The following is a 19,670-nucleotide window of genomic DNA, read 5'->3' on the forward strand; positions in this document are numbered from 1 at the left end:
ATATTTAATATATATATTTTTTAAACAAAACTTTTTTCTTTTAAAAACTTATTAATTTGAAAGGTGGGGTTACAGAGGGAGGGAGAGACAAAGGAGACAGAGAGAGAATATGAATCTTCCATCCTCTGGTTCACTTCCCAGGGGTTTCACTGTGGCATGGTTGATGCTTGAAAAAAAGTAACCTATGGTTCCTATTTGGTTTATCAAATAAATGTACTGGTTTATTTATTTATTCACATCAATTGGATTACTATGCAGCCATTGAAAAACAAATATGCTGACATGGAAAATTACATACAAGACACATTTAGGTTTACAAAGCATCAGACACAGGCATATTATAGAGAATGCTTGGGTTGGAGGTCCCGCTCTGCTCCCGATTCCAGGTCCCTACTGATGGATACACTGAATGACAGCAGGTGATGGAAGACTCTAGCATCTGAGAGGGCCTGCCACCCTGGCAGCTCAGGAATAAATTCTACGTTCCTGGTTTGACCTGGCTTAGCCCTGGCTGTTGTGGGCATCTGGGAGTAAAGCAGCAGACAGGAGATCTCTGTCAGCCCCTGCCCATTTCTCCCTCCGTTTCTCTCCTGCCTGCTGTCATCCTTAAAATAAATGAATAAAAATTTGTAAGCAGCATTTAGTTAAAAATCTTCATTCAGTGGAAAATTAAGCCTTTTGCTGTTTATTTACAGCACTTGGTGACATTTTGCCTAAATGATTTTATTTTAAAAAATAAGCCAATTACTTATTAAGATAAAATCAAAGATGAGTTAGTATTTAAAAGGACCATATAGGAAAAAAGTTATTTCCTACAATTTCAATTGATTAGACTATCACAGTGATTACTTTTGCAAAAACTATACTTTCCTGCTTTTTTCTACTTAATATTCTAAAGGATGAGTAAGGACAATAATGCAACTCTAAGTTTTACTTTTGCATCATAACACATCATTTCTGAGCAAGGCAACTAACATCAAAGTGAACACTCACCAATGTTTCGGTGTAACCTGGCTCAGACTGATGACTTCATCGAGGATTTCATTTTTAGCCTTTTCAAACAGTTCATTCTAGAAAACACAGATACAAGAAAGTAAGATTTTCACACAACAGTGATTTTTCCACTTTGATTTTCCAGATGCAATCACAAGCAGGTGGAGGCTTCTAACACATCACTAGTTTGGGTTGAGGCTTAAATATCCAACACCAGCGGGAAAGTTCTTCTACAGCCTCTTTTGTCGAATCCTTTTATCCAGAGAAAGACAACCAAACCAACCCAAGTATCCACCTGATGTGCTCCATTCCGCATGCAGTTTTTTACACGTTAAGATTTCCACGTAATGTTTTGTGAAAGCATCAAAACATACCTACAGTATCAGTAACAGCAAATTAATGCTCTGTTTTACAAATAATGGCCTTTTTTAATTATGGAGAAAGAACACTTGGCTTCCACTGAACTACAACAAACTTCTCTAAGGTCAGTTAGTGCTGAAAAGGTCAAAGCTTAACGTACAATTTAAAAAATTCTAATTACACAACACATTAACTGAACAGCTTACAGCTTCTTTAAAGAAAAGTCTACATTCTCAGAAAATGTTTTAAGTACTTATTTTGATAATCATAATTCCAATTTATTTTTAATGCCATAAAGTAATTTAACTGAATATGAAGAGATAACTTAGAAATGTATTTTCACAGCTCTAAAATATTTAAGATCAAAATTAATCTGTCTTACCAGAATTCTCCCATTCATGCAAATTTTACAAGGATACAACAATAGATGACAAAATAGAAAAAAACACATGAGGTATCCAAATATTACCCGGTCAAGTTCTCGCAGGCGAGGATAGTTATTCTTCCACTCAGTTTCAAGGTTAAAACGTGTTGCTGCAAAAAAAGGGAAAATGTTCAAGTTTGATGATTTTCTTTTTCAGATACAATGGCTAAAAGTTATGCTACTTTAGCACATGTCCTGTGGAAACTGAATTTCTGAGAGTTTACTGATGGCTCTTTAGAACTCTGAGCTCAACTTCACAGATGTTCATTACTGCAACAGCTTTGTTTACCATTTGCTTTGATTCTAGCGTCTCAGTCTTCAATCCAAAAGCACACAACTGAAACAGCTTAATAAGCTGCTAAAAAAATGGGTTCCATCAAGATTCCAATCTTGGGTTAACTACCCACGGCTGTATGACCCCCACAGGTCATTTAGGTAACTTGTTGCCTGTTTTTCTCTCATGTAACATGGAAATACAAATAATACTTACAAGGTTACTGAAATACTAGGTGAAATTAGTAGGACTTCTAAAGGAAATGGGAAAGAGAGAATCTCATCAGCTGAAACTATGAAAGCAAAGACAATGGAGCAGGAAAGTGCAGGATTTAGGAAAGAGTCCAGTGCAGTTAAAGCACGGACTGCTCCATTTCTCACGATATTTGCTCTCTTCTCTCTGAAAAGGGTAAATCCAAGTTCTCTGTTTACTCAGCTTTCTCCCAAACATGAATGCAAACTTTCTAGCATCAATAAAGTTTGTCATGTGTTCCTAGCAAGGTTTCCCTTGAAAAAGGGGAAAATTTCATTCATTTCAACAAAGGGGGTGGCATATTTCCACTTTCTCTATGTTACCAGTAATAAACAGTAAACCAGCTTTGTAGGAGTGGGGATGTTAGCCCATTGACTATATGAGCTCCACAAAATCATTTAATCTGGCCTTGCCATGGCAACCTGAAATTCAAGCTGGCAATTTTGAATGATCAGTGAATGCTGTTACAAATGTCCAAATGGCCCTTGACAAAAACAGTTTCCTATCTCTGTGTAAAGATTCTGATATCTCTTAAGGACCACCGACTAATAAAACATCTAAATATATCTGCTTATTTTAAAAATCCAATTTACCTTTGAAGCTATCTGCTTGCTGCTCCACTGATTCTCGTACCATTTTCCAAAAGCAATCGGACACAGCAAGGCTTAAATTTCTTGTAGTCACTTGGTGTGCCTTCAGCATGCTTGTCCTATAAAAAATAAGAGCTTATATGTATTAAAATGACAAAAAGGACAGTAACATTACTATAAGAGAACAGTCACTTACATCTTGTTTTATATCAGCACTATCCTAAATCTTTCTGTAAACAGAATGTCCAATATCTGGACTGTCTACTATGGCATCTACTAGCTACAGGTCAATTTATTTGCTTGTGTATTTGAAAGACAGAGTTACAAAAAGAAGAGAAAGCTAGATCCTCCATCTGCTGGCTCACTCTACAAATGGCTGCAATGGCCAGGACTGGCCCAAACTGAAGCCAGGAGTTTCTTCTGGATCTCCTACATGAGAGCAAGGACCCAAGTTCTTGGGCCATCTTTCACTGCTTTTTCCAGGCAATTAGCAGGAAGATGGATTGGAAATGGGGTTTTAGGGACTTGAAGTGGTACCCATATGGGATGCTGGCATCATGGTAGTGGCTTAACCTGATGTGCCACAACAACTGTGTCATACATGGAGCTCCTGATCCCTTGAAATATTGGCTGGTATGGTAGAGGAACTCAATTTTTAATTTGATTATTGACTAATTTAAATTTTAATAACCACACTGGACTGGTTGTCATACTGAACAGTATATTCTAAATGCTTTTCAATTGACTCCCAAAAGACAATACTTGCATATCTTTCTAAAAGCTGTGTTGATTAACTATGTTAACCCAGAGACAAATGTATTCTTCTATTTCCAAAAACTCTCTGCTTTCCAAGTAAAATGGCACACAAGGTGTTTGTTAATAGTGTCATACCCAAAGGAGTGGTGTATCAGTATCTGTTACATCCTGTGATCATCTAATTCCAATTCTGTCAGAGTAGTTAATTAATAAACATACATCACTATTTGGGAAATTACTCAGTGTTAAATTAACAGCCACAAAACATGAACTTTTGAATGAAACACAAATAGTTGAGTTTAAGCAATACTGTAGAATTTTTTTTTTAACAAGACACTCACTTCAGGAGTTTTGAATTCTGAAAAAATTCTTCTTCATATTCTCGTATAGCTTCAATGCTTTCAGAGCTGTTTCCTAGGGAAAGATATGTCATATTTTTTTTTAACCAAGACAATTCATCTTTATTATTCCAGAGCAGCAAAAGATTAAAAAATAAATGACAGTAATCCTCTTTGCATACCTTTTCCTGTTACAACAGCAAAATAACCTAGAGCTTTCATTGGGAAGAGTTTTCCTTCAATTATTTGTTGAATCTATTTTAAAAAGTGAGAAAAATAAATATGAGTTGTAGGTTTACATAATTGTTTAAAGTTTAGTGTGCTATTAAATATTAAATCTGTACAAAAGTATTTAAAAATACTTCAACTGCCATCTGAGGGAAAGCATACAAGTGTGAACACATGTACTTTTATTACCAGAGTACGTATACTAGGGCAGGCATTTAGCCTAGTGATTGAGACGCCAGTTAAAATCCCCACACCTCACAGCAGAGAACCGGCCCCAGTGCAGCAGTGACAAGCGCCCTGTGGGAGATTGGAGTTCTCATCCTCAGCCCAGCAGCGCCAGCCTCTATGCGCAACACACCACTGAAGCGACCGAATGTGCTCTTCCTGACTACTGTGAGAGGACTCCTGGAAATCGGAACCTGGTTCATCTAGACTTTATTTCAAGCACCTTTTCATGATTTTGCCTTGCAATTTATATTGTTAATAAATTCTGGATGTAAGTCTGGCTATATCATAAGTCTTACAGTTCTTCCAGAGACTTACGGAGTCAAGGGCTGGTCCTACAAAGGCATCATCTCATAAAATTCAAGGCAAGAAGGAGAGAAACTCTGAGTCAAAATCCAAGTTGTTATTCTATGGGGAGTATTGATATAAAAGCCACCGATGACAAGCATCACACATAACATGCTTTGGTGTCAAGCATTACTTTATACATGTTTTAACTGATTAAACTTTCATAAGCTATGACAGTTAATCTGTTTCATTATTATCTTCAACTCTACCAGCTGAAGAAGTGTAAAGCACTTAAAAAGTTACAAAGCTAGCAAATGGTAGGGTCCAGGATTTGAAACTAAGCCATCTGGCTACAGATTCTGTATTGTTAACTGTCATTTTCTGTATTTAGGAAGAAGGCATGTCCTTAGTCAAGACTTCACATTGTTACCTAAAATAAAAATCTTCCTTGGGAAGAAAAAAGAAGAAAAGAAAGGTATCAAGAGATTTCTGTGAAATAATTCTAAAAATACACTTCCTAAAGTAAAGGGACACTTAACAGTACATATTGAATTCACAGTTTTATAAACAACAATGACTTCAGATCTAGTTTAGTTAACCAAACTAAAGGATGAATTCTGTACTGACTAAATTTAGCAGGCATAGCAGGCACAGAACTGGTTAACAGGGGTGCATTGGTATGAGCAATGTAGCCTGACTCTCAACTCAGTGCTTTTTCTATGAAAACTGATGGGTCAGGGAAGGTAATGTTTATCTGCCATAAATTGGCATACATAAGTTTTTGCTACTTTGTGGATATCAACTTAAAAAAAGAAACACAACAAATGAAGTTAATGACTATCTGTTAGCATATTAAAATGATTTGAATTTGGGCAAACATTAGCAATAAATACTTCTGAGGCATATTAACTTTATTTACATCCCCAAGTTCCATTTAAGCAACTTACAATAATTTTCTAATACTTTGGTTTCAATGGGAACCAATAAGGCCCTCCCCCATCCCCGCCCACAATCAAAGACTACTGCAACTAGAGCTTGTACAAGGGATCTGTTCTCACAATCATCTGCCCTTACCCGGCTTGGACTAGCCACATTTTTCTCTGCCAGGTCTACTTTGGTCAAAACAAATATGGTTCTTCTCCCATGAGGATCCATTTGACTAACCAAGTCTGTAACGATACTGCGTTCAGCATCCACAGACCCATCTGAGAAAAAAAAATTAAAAAATGAGACTGTAGATTTTAAAAGCTTAGCACAAGCTATGTTCTTATCTTCAGATTATAGCAAGAAAGGCTACCTTAATACATATAAAAATTCTAGGCAATAAGAATTTCAATGCTGTCTACAATGAAATGTCTCAAAATATTTCTTACTTCACTTCTATTTACTAATAAAATGAACTGGAGGAGAAAGCAAAAATGCATTTATCTGAGTGATTTAATAATGTGCATTATTTAGAGTAAAGCTTAGGCTGGCACAGAAGGAAGCAGTTCAACAGTAATGAACATCATTTGACATGATGTACCTTGAATACACAGTATGATGGCGTTAGGGTTCTGCATATAAGCTTTGCTGATGCTGAAAATTGTTTCCTTTGTATCGGGAGCCATGCCTGATGTAACAGTCTTAAAGAAAAATATCATAAATTTCATTCAAAAGGTTTTCCACAATAGGGATAAAATAAAATACATCTTTTTAAAAACATACTTACACTAATTACACCTGGTAAGTCAACAAGCACCATCCTCTGCAGTCCAGGACCTTTTACATTTAAGGAGATAGTCTAGTCAGGGGAAAAATGTTATTAATTTTGGTGGTAAGCGAGGAGTTTTCTATGAATTATCTGGTGTTATGTACTCTGAAAATCTGTACTTTATCTACTCATGTACAGTACTCAGAAAAAAACTTGATCTTTTTCCAATCTTAAATGTCTGTAAAATCACCCACAAGAGAATAACATAATTTAAAATCCTTTAAAACAATCTGTGCATTTTGGAATAGTTGTAATCAAAACATCAACACCAATATCACGATTTATCTGAAACCACAAACACCAAATTTTCAAAAAACCTCGTTGAAATGAAATGTAATATTTACCTCAGGGCTAACAGTACAACCTTCTTTCACATTTTTCCTCATTCGGAGTTCTATTTCATGTCTTAATGCTGCAAGCTATTAACAGAAAAAACCGGAAAACCTTAAGAAAATCTTAGTTCACAAAAAACCACTAATTAATTGACTTAGGTCTGTAAGAGCTCTAAAGTGACATGATACACCGGAACTAAATTAGAATATTACTTACATCTTCCTCTTTGGTAAGATCAAACTCCCGAGAACTATCTTTAAATAAGGCCACATGGTGAGGACCTTCACTCAGAGTTACCTGAAATTCGCAGAAAACAGAGATATGACCGTGAAACTGACAGTCTAGACTGAGCCATGACGCTGTAGAAATCCAGCAATCCCTTCATGCTACACTCAGGGGCAGCCCATGCAGGTCCATCAGGGCCATTTTGAGGACATAATGATGTTATCTGTGTGGATACATATCTAATAAGTACTGTGATTTCTCCAAAAGACTACTAGTTACTTTTTATCTTTTATAATCTGAAGTAGTTCTACCCTTTCTTTTCTCTGAATCAATATTACACAGAGTATTTATTCACTAATACTTGGTAGTAGTAAGCCCAACACTAGACTTCATCTCATGCAAGCTTGATTCACTCGTTGGTTTCCCTTGTAAACTACATTTTTTAGCACATTCAGGCCAAAGGCATCCTTGATGGCTGACACATACTCACTCTTTCCACATTAAGTCTGCCAAGAACTCATACTGATTCCAATTTCTAAACAGATTCATACCAAACCGTTCTTTTCACCGTCACTGCTCCAAGCAACACCTGAATACTTTAATCTCTCTAACTTGGTCTCTGGGTACACCACCACCTATCTTATCAATGTCTGGCTGCAATACAGCATCAGTAAGCTTTAAACATTACTTTACTCAAAACTCCGCAATGACTCTCCATTTTACTGACAATAAAAACTGGAGTCAATACAAAGAACTCATCTCCCACTACTCCTCTCTGGTCTAGCCACACTGGCCTACTTGTTATTCCTTAAGCACTGACTATACCTAATCACCCCAGGGCTTTCTTTGCTTGAAACACTCTTGCACTAGGTAGCAACATGACCACTTCCTTCAGCTTGTGCAAATCTCGGTTCACACGCCATTTTCTTAATGTATCCTACCAATGCTGTGGCACCCCCATTCTCCTTGCTTGACTCTATTTAACCTGTTAGCTGAACACCATGACTTTTTGGCTACATAGTTTAGTTATTTATTTAGTTTATTATTTATGGTCTATTTTCCTCTTCTCCACCATGACAGGGATCTTTTTTTGGTTTATCGGCACACTGGCTCTAAGAGTTCTGACACATAGCATGTGCCCAATAAATATTCATTTAACACCATGTATGTGCTTTCTTGCAGTGGCCATGGATGAACTGTCAATGCTTTCTGAACAGCCTGTGTCATAAATAACAGCCTCTTCACCTTGGCAACTTTATTTCTTCTCTCGCACCAGCCTTTCCCTTCATTATGACATTACCATCGGCATATACCTTTTCAAACGTTCCTCTGATACAGAATCTTTCAGCTACTACCAACCCATTGTTCTGCTCTTCTGACAATAAAATGAGAAAATTATCTATCTGTTCTAACTTCATTTCCATTATCCTCATGTTCTTTCTCCGTCTCTCCTCTCCTCTCTTTTTCTTCCCCTACTCCTCTCTCACCTCTGCTTTGCTGTGCTCTACTCTGCTCTTCTCTCACTTTCCAACACTGGCTTCATGACTACTATTACTTTCTAAACTAGGAATAACAATAAATGTTACATAAACTTTTTTCTTCAAAGTTCTTCAATACAATGCACAGACTTTGTTGAAACAGTTGCTCTTTTGAGGAGCTTGTCATTTTCCTACCTTGACAGGAGAACGTGTCATCATTTCTCCAGACCCTCTTGGGAATATTCGTGCTTGGGCAATCATTTCCAACACACTAGTTTTCCCGGCACTCTGATCTCCAACCACAACAACCTTGCCAGAAAAAAAAAAAACCAACATTCATTCATATTTTTCTTATTTACTCAGATTTGGAATGCTGCTTGAGAAATCTTCTAAAATATCAACAAAAAAAAATCAGTGCTTTAAAATTTAAATTTTCAAAAAAATTAATTTCTAAAATTTACATAAAGGGTAAAATTTCATGTATTGTATATATTATAAGAACAAAGTGACACTTCTCCCCATTTTGCTTCTTCCCTCCTTTGGTTCAACCTCCTCCTTTCTTATTTTTCTTTTAACATACTTCAATTTACTTGATAATCATAAAGTAACCCTACACTAAATAAAGAATTGATCCTCAGGAGCACAAAGGCTATAGACAATTACCAATACACAAAATGTCAATTTCACCTATAGACATCCCACTCTTTGTATTCTGTGTATCAGTTGCTGCAAATAGGGAAAACATTAAATTTGTCTTTTTGAGACTGGTTTTCGTTACTAAGCACAATGGCCTTCAATTGCATTCATTTTATTCTGAAAATTTTCTAAGAATTCACAAAAAATAATGGTAAACACACATATATATAGCAAATATAAACAACAAGATATTATTGTACATACCACCTATTCAAGTTTTTATTCAAAAAAAGTTTAACGAATGCCAGCACTTTTAAAAACAGATCACTAACTTTACACAAATCCTTTAATGACTCGTTTACACTTTACAAACACATTTTCAATTCTATTAAGTGAAATGTCATAATATGCCTAATTGAATCCCCTTTCAGGCATTTTAATGTTGTATTTTATAAATATAATATAATTATCTGAAAGGCTTCCTTCAGAAGAGATAATGAAACAAAAGCATAAAGTTCTTTATTTATATGAACCAAGGTAAAAAGTCAAATAATATTCACTGCCTCAAGACAGCATCTAGAACACATAAGATTATGTAAGTTTTTACAAAAATCTATTCTGTATATATATGTGTGTCTATAAAAACACATGTATGTGTACACAATTTTTGAGATGTTAAAGTGCTTCACTGCTAATGGACAAGTTCATTATTACTTTTTTTCACTTACCCTTGGCAGATGATCTTGGGTATTGTAACTAGCATCATAATCAGAGAGAACATCAAGAACTTCAGAATACATGTCAATCAAAGATTTCTGTAAACATTTGAAATATTATTATTAAACTAAAACAGTATATATTAAAACTACATTTTTTACTTAGCTGATTTTATTCAGAGATACACTCATCAGGATTTATCTTTTACCCTTTTAATTAAATAGCAAATGAAGGAAGTCATAAGTTAATATTGTCGAACTAATAATACTAAATGCCAACACTGAAAGACTATTAATGTAAAATAAAACCAAATAAGTAACCAGGTGACCAACTAAGAAGGAAATTATTCTACCCCAAATTTGCTTTGTGTGTGTGTGTGTGTGTATGGCACAGCCAGAGAAGAAAGGACAGAGAAGATACACAAGTAAGTGACTGAAGCAAGGCTAAACTGCAGAAATGATTCCCAGGAAGACTGGTTAAACATCCTCTGGACAGGCTAAAAAGTGTGCGCATCAGGGCAAGTCCTGTGCTGTTTCTGGAGAACCAGGATCGAACATTGTTCCTTGCTTCAAGTATTTGATGAAGCATGGATAATTCAATACGGAGTCTTCTGTTTTGTTTTTAGGATTTATTTTATTTATTTGAAAGACTTTCCATCTGCTGGTTCTAAATGTGTGGAACAGATAGATCTTCCTTCTGTGACCCCAGGTGGTCAAAGCCAGGCCACAAGGAGCCTGACACTCCATCCAGGATTCCAGTCGGTACGGCTGGGACTCTAGCACTTGGTTCATCTTCTGCTGCCTTCCAAGGTGTATTAGCGGGGAGCTGATGATGGGAAGCAGTGCAGTTATGACTGAAATGCTGACATTGCAGGTGGAGGTTTAACCCCCTGCACCATAATGCCTGCCCCCAAGATGAGCTTTAATGGAAAGGTGGAACAAAATGAAACCTTTAATCTCTTAATATTTAGACAAAATGGCAAGCAGCTACCAACCCATGTACATAAAAATGAACAATAAATTTTCATTATGATTGTATTTTGGAAGAGAAAATACCATCTCTGAGGTGTTTCTTATATGGGAATCAGAGACCCAATCACTCAAGTCTTCACCTGCTACTCCTAGGATGTGTACTAGCAGGATGCTGGGATTGTGACTAGACTCGGATGCTGGCACTCTGATACAGGATGTAGGTGTCTCAAGTGGCATCTTAGGGAACGCCAAAAATACAGCTTTATCTGTTTTATGCAGTCATGAAATAGAGTCAAAGATTTTAACACAAGCTGTTTAAATGAAAACTGTATGGTTGGTCACAGAATGCATCCGGCACCATGACTTAATCCACCATGATTCTGCCACATTTCTTTACATCATGTATACTTCTTCTGAGATTTAAGTTCAGACACTCATTTAAATCAGATTTAGCATATACAGTATGGTTTGGCAAGAAATAAAAATATTGAATGTATTAATATTGGTAATTACCAATGTGACAATGATAACAACACAAGCATAAACTCATTTCAAAAACTTCTTTTAGATACCTAATAAAAGTGTCATTAAAAGAAAAACGTTGGGACTAGCACTGTGGTGCAGCGCGTCAGGGCACTGTCTCCAATCAGAGCACCAGTGCTGAGTGCTGTCTGCTCCACTTTTGATCCTCCCTGCTGCTGCACCTGATAAAGCAGTGGAGGATGGTCCTTAAGTTACCTGGACCCCCACTGTCCACATGGAGGACCAGATGCAGTTCTTGGCTTCAGACTGGCCCAATCTCAACCACTGTGGCCACCTGGGAAATGAGCCAGCAGATGGCAGAGATCTTTTTTCTTTTCTTCTTTCTCTATAAATCTGCATTTCAAGTAAATCAATAATTTTTAAAAAACAATGTCAGTTTTCTTAAAATTGAAGTGATCAAATCATTTCCTGCACATATGAGTAAGGCAATGATCTTCATAGTTAAATGTCCACCCATCAACTAGTAATGCTGATATGAATAGATATACAAATGAAGTCTAAGGATACGCAACGTATTTCAGAAAAATACACTTCTAAGAAGTGATTCTTAAAGTATGAACATTTTATAAGCATAGTATAAAACAACATGCAAAATATGGACATGATATTAGAAAAAGGTAAGAGAATATACTTCCTTAAAAATTATTATTAAGGGACACACAATGTTAAGCAAAATTCTGAGAAGTAGCAATTTAAGATCATCTTAAAATACCTTAAGCTTCCTATGATGGATGCCTTTGTCATCTTTCTGCAACACTAATTTTCTCAGTTCTTTGTTCTCCTTTTCTAAACGCTCCAAGATTCTCTGGTACTTTAACTGCAATAAAACAATACACATAAGCTAGTGAGAAAAAACACAGGTTTCAAAGAATATTAAACCTAAGTTAAAACTTCCCAAATCTGGACTATTTAAGAATTATCACACTTAAAAACTTCTACAAAATGTTGATAATAAACTAAATTATCTCAAAACAATTCATTACATTTAGTGTCACATTTTATTTGGAAAACTCTTTGCTATTTATGTTGAAGAAAATAAATTAAAAATATGACAAATATAGGAATTCAGAGCTTTTATGTATACTCTGAAGAGGATTATTTCCTATGAAATCAAAGCGTCAAGTCTTCATTACACAGCCACTTGACCAATTCAAATTCCTCTCATTCTCTACCTTAGTTTATCATTAAGATGATACAACAATAGCTAGCAGTAACAGACAGACCCTGCACTAGTGTTTGCTCAGTGTTAATGCACTAAGCACTAGCTTCCTCAAACTTTATATAAACCCAATGAGGCACGAGTCATACAGGTTAAGATTTTAAGATCAGGGATGTTTGGCAGCCTGACCAAAGTCACTCAGCTTGTAGGTAGAAGAGGATAAATTTTGAATTTAGGTCTATTCATCAATGGCTGAAGTCCTTTCAAGTTCTATTAAGTTTACATATCCAGAGATAATATACTAATATTCTAGATATTGATAAAATAATTTCAAAGAAGAGTAAGAGAATATCTTGTCAAAATAGTTGTTTGGTCACACACTTTCCATCATAAACTAATTCGATCCTTTTTAATTGACCTTCCAAGTTTTTATTTCTTCTCTAAACATCAACATACACAGCAAACAAAATTATTCCTTCCTATAATAAGCATTATGTTGCTGTACAACTTATAATAACATTCCTTTCATAGTGGAAAGTATTCCTTAGAAAAAATTTCGATTTTAATATCCCAAAAACAAAATAAATAGCAAGATTTAATGGTTCTACCCTCAGAAATAGGCAACTTAAGTCATAACAGAAAAACAGAGCTGAACGACATGGTGTAAGACAGGCAGAGCTACAAACTACGTTCTACTCTAAACATTTTCACAGACTAGTGATTCTTAACCTCTGGCTGAAGACTGGAACCAACTGCCTGGGAAGACAAAAACATACATAATGCCACCAAGAACATAGGTGATTTTAGTAGAGTCAGATGTAAGACAGAAAACAGAGGTATCAAGGCATCTGTGATTCAAAATATACTACTTTAATTTCATCCAAATCACCTATTTTTGTCCTACAGAGAACACAAGATTATGTCTTTTAACTTTAAACATAACTTCACAAATCTTTAAAATAATTCTTTTTATCATTAACTATAAATCATCAGTTCATCCAAGTAGCTAGCATCAGAAATACCTTTAAAAAGCACTATCTGCCCCAGGTGTAGCAAGCGCCTAGGCTGCCTCGTACCAAGGCAAGTGTTACACTGTTGGCAAAAAAGCAGCCAATGGGTGTTCTGGGCCTGGTTAATGCCAAATTTGTGTTAATTATGCCGGTGTGCCAGTAGGGCTCCCATTTTTTTAAAGATATGTGGGAAGGTGCCACTGAACCCTGCAGGAAAATGATTCTGGGGCCCATGCTAGTGGGGGGCGAGGGGCCCAGGGAATGGGATTTGGGGATTTGTGGGGAAGGAAGAACCACTGAGGGAGTATATTTCAAGTGAAGAATGACTCCTGGGGGACTTACAAATGTAAGAATGACTGGCCTACTGCAATTGCAGGTAAACAAGGGGACTAAGCAGGTGGTTTGTAGGAAGGAAACCAGATGACCTGTCTAGGTCAGATCAATGCACCCACACATGAGAGTTGACATCGATCACTGCCCACATGCACACACAAAAGTTAGAGCTGAGGGGCCTGCTTGACATGGCCAGGCCATATAGTATCTACCAGTGAGTGTCAGGAAAATGGGTGGGCCACATTAGGCTGGGCCATGACAGTAACTGGCACACAAAAGAGCCAGACCCGGGGGACAGATTCTGTGAGCCCATCCCTGTGGGACTGTAATATCTGCTGGTTTGCTCAAGAGCTGGGGATGGTGATAGGCTGAGATAGGTGTGACCATGGAACTCACCAACACTTACGAAAACAGGGGTTGGGAGCAGGATGGGCCAGCCCAGGCTGCAGCATTCATGGGCGCACACAAGAATTGGGCCTGGGAGCAGATTGGGTCACAACACCTGCCAGCACATGCAAAGACTGGGACTGGAGGGGCATACTATATCCGGTAGGGGCCTAGCACCCACTGGCATATGTGAGATCTGGGTTTTATAGCAGGCCTAGTGGGAGAAGTTGGGAAATTCTTAGTAGGCCACAGCTCCCACTGGTGAGCCATGAAAGCCAGGGCTAGGGTAGGCCAGGTCAGGCAACCTGTAACACTCATTGGCATGTGTGTAGAATGGCTCAGGGACAGGCTGGGCCGGGCCAAACCTTACCATTCACTAGCACACACAGGTGCTAGGATGAGATAGGGGCAGGGCTGGGCTAAGCTATTCCACCTGCCGATTCACATGAAAGCCAAGCATGAGGACAAGTTGGGCAGGGCTAGGCTACTACTGCTGTACCTATTGGTGAGAGTTAGGATTGGGGGGTGGGAGTGTGCTGAGACTGGGGGTGGACCATGCTAGGCTGGGTTGGAACACCACTGGTATGCACAAGATCCAGGCTGGGAGAGGGCCTGGTGGGGGAACTAAGGAAATTCCACTGTTTGGTATATACATGTATTTATTTAAAATGTGGGGGCAGACCAGTCCGAACATGGCTGCAAATCCTCTTTGACTGCATGTGGGCTGAGCTGGACTGGTCTAGGACCCATCACCCACTGTGACTGCAAGAACTAGAGTTGGTAGGGAACGGGCTGGGCAAGGTTGTGGCACCACCGAGGGCACATGACAGCCAGCTCTGGCACACAAGATCCTGGGTTGGCATCTAGTCTCAAAGCGGAATTCAGGGAATTCCCATTAAGCTGCAGCTGATTTCAGGCTTCAGAGAAGCAAAGAAAAAAATTCCTGACCAATCAATAACTATGTGTTAACTCAAATTTCTTATCTACTATCAATTCATCTATTATAAAGATGCAAATGTAAGTTTGTAGATGAAAAAAATCTGTTTCCTCCTTTAATGGTTTTTCTTTAAAAGTATAAGCATAAAATTTGCTCAAGATAAGTTTTTACAATAAACAAGTGAATTCATACTTATTTAATGGTTTCTTTTTTATTGCTTATTCTGTTATCTTTTGTACTCAATGATAATAATTCTACATTATCTTACCATGGCAATTTTGTTTTGTTGAAAAATAATTTCCACACCACCAAAAGCACATTAAAATTAAAAAGTCCCTGTTTTTTTTTTTATTCATTAAAATTACCTGAGTATGCAGAAGTTCTTCTTGAAGTTGGTCAATTTTCTCTTTATCTGACACCTAAACATTTAAAATAAATTAATTTTAATTGAACAATGTTTTACACTTGGCTTTATAATGCATAGTTAAATAAAGCAAATTTTAAGAAAGTAACAATACATTCATTCATATATATATATATATATATATATATATATATATATATATATATATATATATATATAAAGTTAAAATCCTTTAGTAGTCTTTTTCCTTGGAAAATTTTAGACAGTTCTCAGGAAAGACTTGTTAGAAAATAAGAGATTTACACAGATGATCACTACATTCTTCAGAGTTCTTTTGAAAGGGGATTTAGATACCTGGAGAAATAAGGCATTAGTATCTCCCAGCAGAAATGTGTTCTGGGGTATCAGGTACATGCTATCATTTTAACTACTGAAAAAGCTCACTGGTCACAGTGTATCTCTCAAGGAAATATCTATTTCTATACAGCATAATAATGCAAGAAAAAAAAACCCACAAATTGCATTCCCAGATATTTAATCAGTAGAGCCAGATACTTGTTTTCAAATTGAATTCCAACATAAGATCTGCCAACCCAAAATAAAGAGATTGGATCTGCAGCAAAGCCAAGCAAAAATTAATCTGAACATAAACCAAAAACAGAATTAAACCCATGGGTATTGTGCAAACTACTTCAAACGGTTTCTAATAGTTCTCAGATGAAATGCACAGCAGGCTTTAAAGTAGTCACAATACAACAGTTAATATAAAAAACAATGATCAATTAAATAATAATGAAAATGATGTCATTTAAGAGAAATCCACAGAGCTGCGCTTTGATTTCCTGGTGAGGTATACAAGTTGTTATCCTTAGCCTTTCCAAATAATTGTTTAATTTCTGAAAACCAAAATGTGTAGTAAATATGAATTTATTCATACAAGAAAAATCTAAGTTAAATGAATTTATTCCATTTAAATCCTTATTTTTATCTTCATTTTCTCTTGTTGATTAAGTAATCAAGATATAATGGTAGCAAACACATATGAAAAATTTAGATTTGATTATTGCAATAGACATTAATAAGTCTTGTCCATGCTATGGAATGTTATTTTCAGATTTTAATCCCTATTTCTAAATTCTTTCTCAAAAAGTTCCCAAAATTTTACTTACAAAATACAGAAGACAGTGGCTGCCAGAAACAATAGGTAATGAATTTTACTTTTCTTTAAAAACCTATGCCTGAAAATCTCCAAAAATGATTTGGTAACCAGAAATAAAGGCAGCACAATACAAAGTTTAATCATTGTATTCGCAGTCCTGTATAGTAAGCACACACTTGGCAATGGAAAACTTCTTAGCTAAGTGTGCTAGTGTAGGATGGACAAGAATTATTAACAACCTCCTTAATTGCGAGGAGACAAGCACATTGGGAAGGAGTCCACAACCCAAAGAGCAAACTCTTGAAGGCCAACGAAGAAATAAAATTTCTTATTATGATCATATGGCATGCCAACATTTTGTAACTGTGGGTCTAAAAAAAGTGTTATGTAACTAACTTCCAAAGGTACTTCTATAAAATTTGTCCTACTAAATATTTACCCAGCTACTATTAAGTTACTATGAAATACATAAAAAGCATTAGCATAAACCATTTTGGTTTTGAATGTGAATATCTATTGATTTCATATAATCTATCATTGGTGGTTACAGAAAACCAAACATTACTCAACATCTGGGGCAACAATGAAGAATCTAATCAATAATGCAAACAAACTTTGAATGTTTATTGTAAACCAAAGGTTATAAAATGCTAACTTTGAAATTTGGTAAAATAAAGAAATTATATAAGATGTTAATATAGGGTATTGGAATAGCATAAGTACATTTTTTATGCTAACTGATCAGCACTGTTTAGATTTTTACAAACTGAGATTTTTATGTGTATTCACATTCATCATCGTCCTTTCTGTCATGATTGCAAAGACACACTTCCTTTGCGTTCATAGAACATCAAAATAAATCTTAATGTTATAAAGCCAGGTGCTGGTGGTGGAGCCAAGAATCTAATATTCTCTAACAAGACGAAAATCTCTAAGCTTATGTAGCAGATGTAATTGAAGAGAAGCAGTACATACTCTTAAAAATAGAATGTTACTCTACATCTTACCTAGGAATTCGGGTGTGTCTTATTTTGATGTGCTCTACTGGTAAAATCCAGTTACTTAACAACAATAAGTTCATTTCCTACTGTCCAATACATCTAGTTTTCATTAAGAAATTAGTTTGAACTCACCCTGATTAGAAATGGATATCAATGGTCTTGAAACCAGAGCTTTTCTACAATTCCAGGGCTGTGAAACTGATGGAGAAAAAGCGGAAGCCTCCGCAGAAACAAGCTAAAGCTGAAAGAGAAAAACCTTTACTAGCTCCTCACAAAAGCAAGCCTGCTTTTAAAATTTTAAGTACTTCTCTCTAGCCTGTTTGGCTATTCTGAAACATGGAAATGCATATGTATACACACATATATGTATATACATACATATGTATATGTATTTATGTACACATATACGTATATACACATGAAAGATTCTTAAAAATTCCATATATGTGTACATAGTCACAGGAAGAAAACTACTAATGGCAGTTTTATTCCAATATCTCTGCTGTGCGCTTTTGCTCCTAAGAGGAAAAATGCGTAAGTTACAACTCATATTCTAAAAATGGAGACCTATTTTCATTTTCTGGAAGGTAAGGGAGAAAGAACAAGTTGAAAGCAACAAAAAGTAGCTAGGATTTAGTGGCTCAAGTAAACCTCAAAAGCTTGAAATGATATGAATTAGTCACCTTTGTATTAACTACAAGGGAAAAGCAGGGGAGGCTACTGTGAAGAAACACTCTTCCAGAGCAGGAAAAGATTTCATTGTAGAAGAGCACAGATTCTTTTAAAAGACTCATTTATTTTTGTAGAAGGTCACTACAGGGTGGGTAATAACAAGCCTGTGCAGTGTTCCACTACGTACACCTTAGTAAACAAAACCCATGGAGGCACAGACCTGCCGCTCCCTATTCTGCAAATAAGAAAAGCCAGGCCCCAACAGGTTAAATCAATTATTTAATAAGTATTAGAAATAAGAATGATAAAACTATGCCTGAATGAAGGCTACTAAAGTAGACCTATACAAACAACCACCTTTGGCACTGCAGTATCATCAGCCACTAGCACTCATTACTAATATCCTCTGAATCATCAGATGAAAAAGCACAATGGTAACTAGACTTCACAGTCCTGAAAGTTAGAAACCCTGAAGTGGAAGGTCTCATGGACTCTAATCATTTTTAAGAACAACTGTAACTAGACCAATAGTTTTGGTTCTAAGTAACATGCCAGAAGGTAGTAGGTCCTCAGCCTTCTTTACATTATAAGAAATAAAATATGGATAAGCTAAGCATCTAATTTGCTAAACTATTTAAATGGCATACTCATGGCTTACCAAACAGACATTGTTAAAGTACCATTTAAATAACTTTATTCCTTAGCATAATTAACACATCTGTTGTAACTGAGCCATGCAGGAGAAAAATGATTTTTTCCTATTTCATTCACTTACTGAAAGCTAAACAACATATAGGAAGGAGTTGATTCCACAGCCACGGAATTGAGAAAAACCAGGAAACGACATGAAAAACAAATGGACCTATCATGAATACTCTGAAGTATTAACCACCACCAAATCAGGTAAGGTTAGCAGAATCAGCACACCAAATCAGCACCTATAACATGGTCTGATCTAAAAATCACAATCTACAGGCAGTCGACTATATGGCTGAATCTTTCTGAATGTAATAAAATTAGCTGATTTCAAAAGCTCTGAGTGTGACTCTAGTATCACATCTATTTTCTTTGATTTGAAATCTTTGTAACTCTAGTACCACATCTATTCACTTTGATCTAAAACTTCTGTTAGAACAGGAACTTTGGGAATCTTCTCTGGGGGTTCTTTAACAGTCAAAAGCATATATATAAACCTATTTATTGTGTATATATTCATATTTTATTTTTATAAATATTTTCACCAATACTGTAATGTTGATATAGA

The 19,670-nt window shown here is 36.2% G+C and overlaps 1 protein-coding gene across 4 annotated transcripts in view; it reads right to left on the reverse strand.

Annotated features, from left to right (window-relative positions):
* OPA1 (OPA1 mitochondrial dynamin like GTPase) overlaps positions 1-19,670 on the reverse strand; it is a 77,895-nt gene that overhangs the window by 39,241 nt on the left and 18,984 nt on the right. For all 4 annotated transcript variants that reach the window (XM_058662103.1, XM_058662104.1, XM_058662102.1 and 1 more), the window contains 14 exons: positions 15,576-15,629; positions 12,097-12,201; positions 9,882-9,968; positions 8,713-8,826; positions 7,031-7,111; positions 6,826-6,900; positions 6,440-6,511; positions 6,254-6,353; positions 5,803-5,933; positions 4,170-4,242; positions 3,991-4,063; positions 2,897-3,012; positions 1,823-1,887; positions 994-1,070 (listed from right to left, as the gene is read on the reverse strand). In XM_058662103.1, coding sequence (XP_058518086.1) covers positions 994-1,070; positions 1,823-1,887; positions 2,897-3,012; positions 3,991-4,063; positions 4,170-4,242; positions 5,803-5,933; positions 6,254-6,353; positions 6,440-6,511; positions 6,826-6,900; positions 7,031-7,111; positions 8,713-8,826; positions 9,882-9,968; positions 12,097-12,201; positions 15,576-15,629 — 1,223 coding nt within the window. The remainder of the gene's footprint in view (positions 1-993; positions 1,071-1,822; positions 1,888-2,896; positions 3,013-3,990; positions 4,064-4,169; positions 4,243-5,802; positions 5,934-6,253; positions 6,354-6,439; positions 6,512-6,825; positions 6,901-7,030; positions 7,112-8,712; positions 8,827-9,881; positions 9,969-12,096; positions 12,202-15,575; positions 15,630-19,670) is intronic.

The sequence above is a fragment of the Ochotona princeps genome, chromosome 3, assembly GCF_030435755.1.
Source record: "Ochotona princeps isolate mOchPri1 chromosome 3, mOchPri1.hap1, whole genome shotgun sequence".
In the NCBI taxonomy this organism is placed as follows: Eukaryota; Metazoa; Chordata; class Mammalia; order Lagomorpha; family Ochotonidae; genus Ochotona; species Ochotona princeps.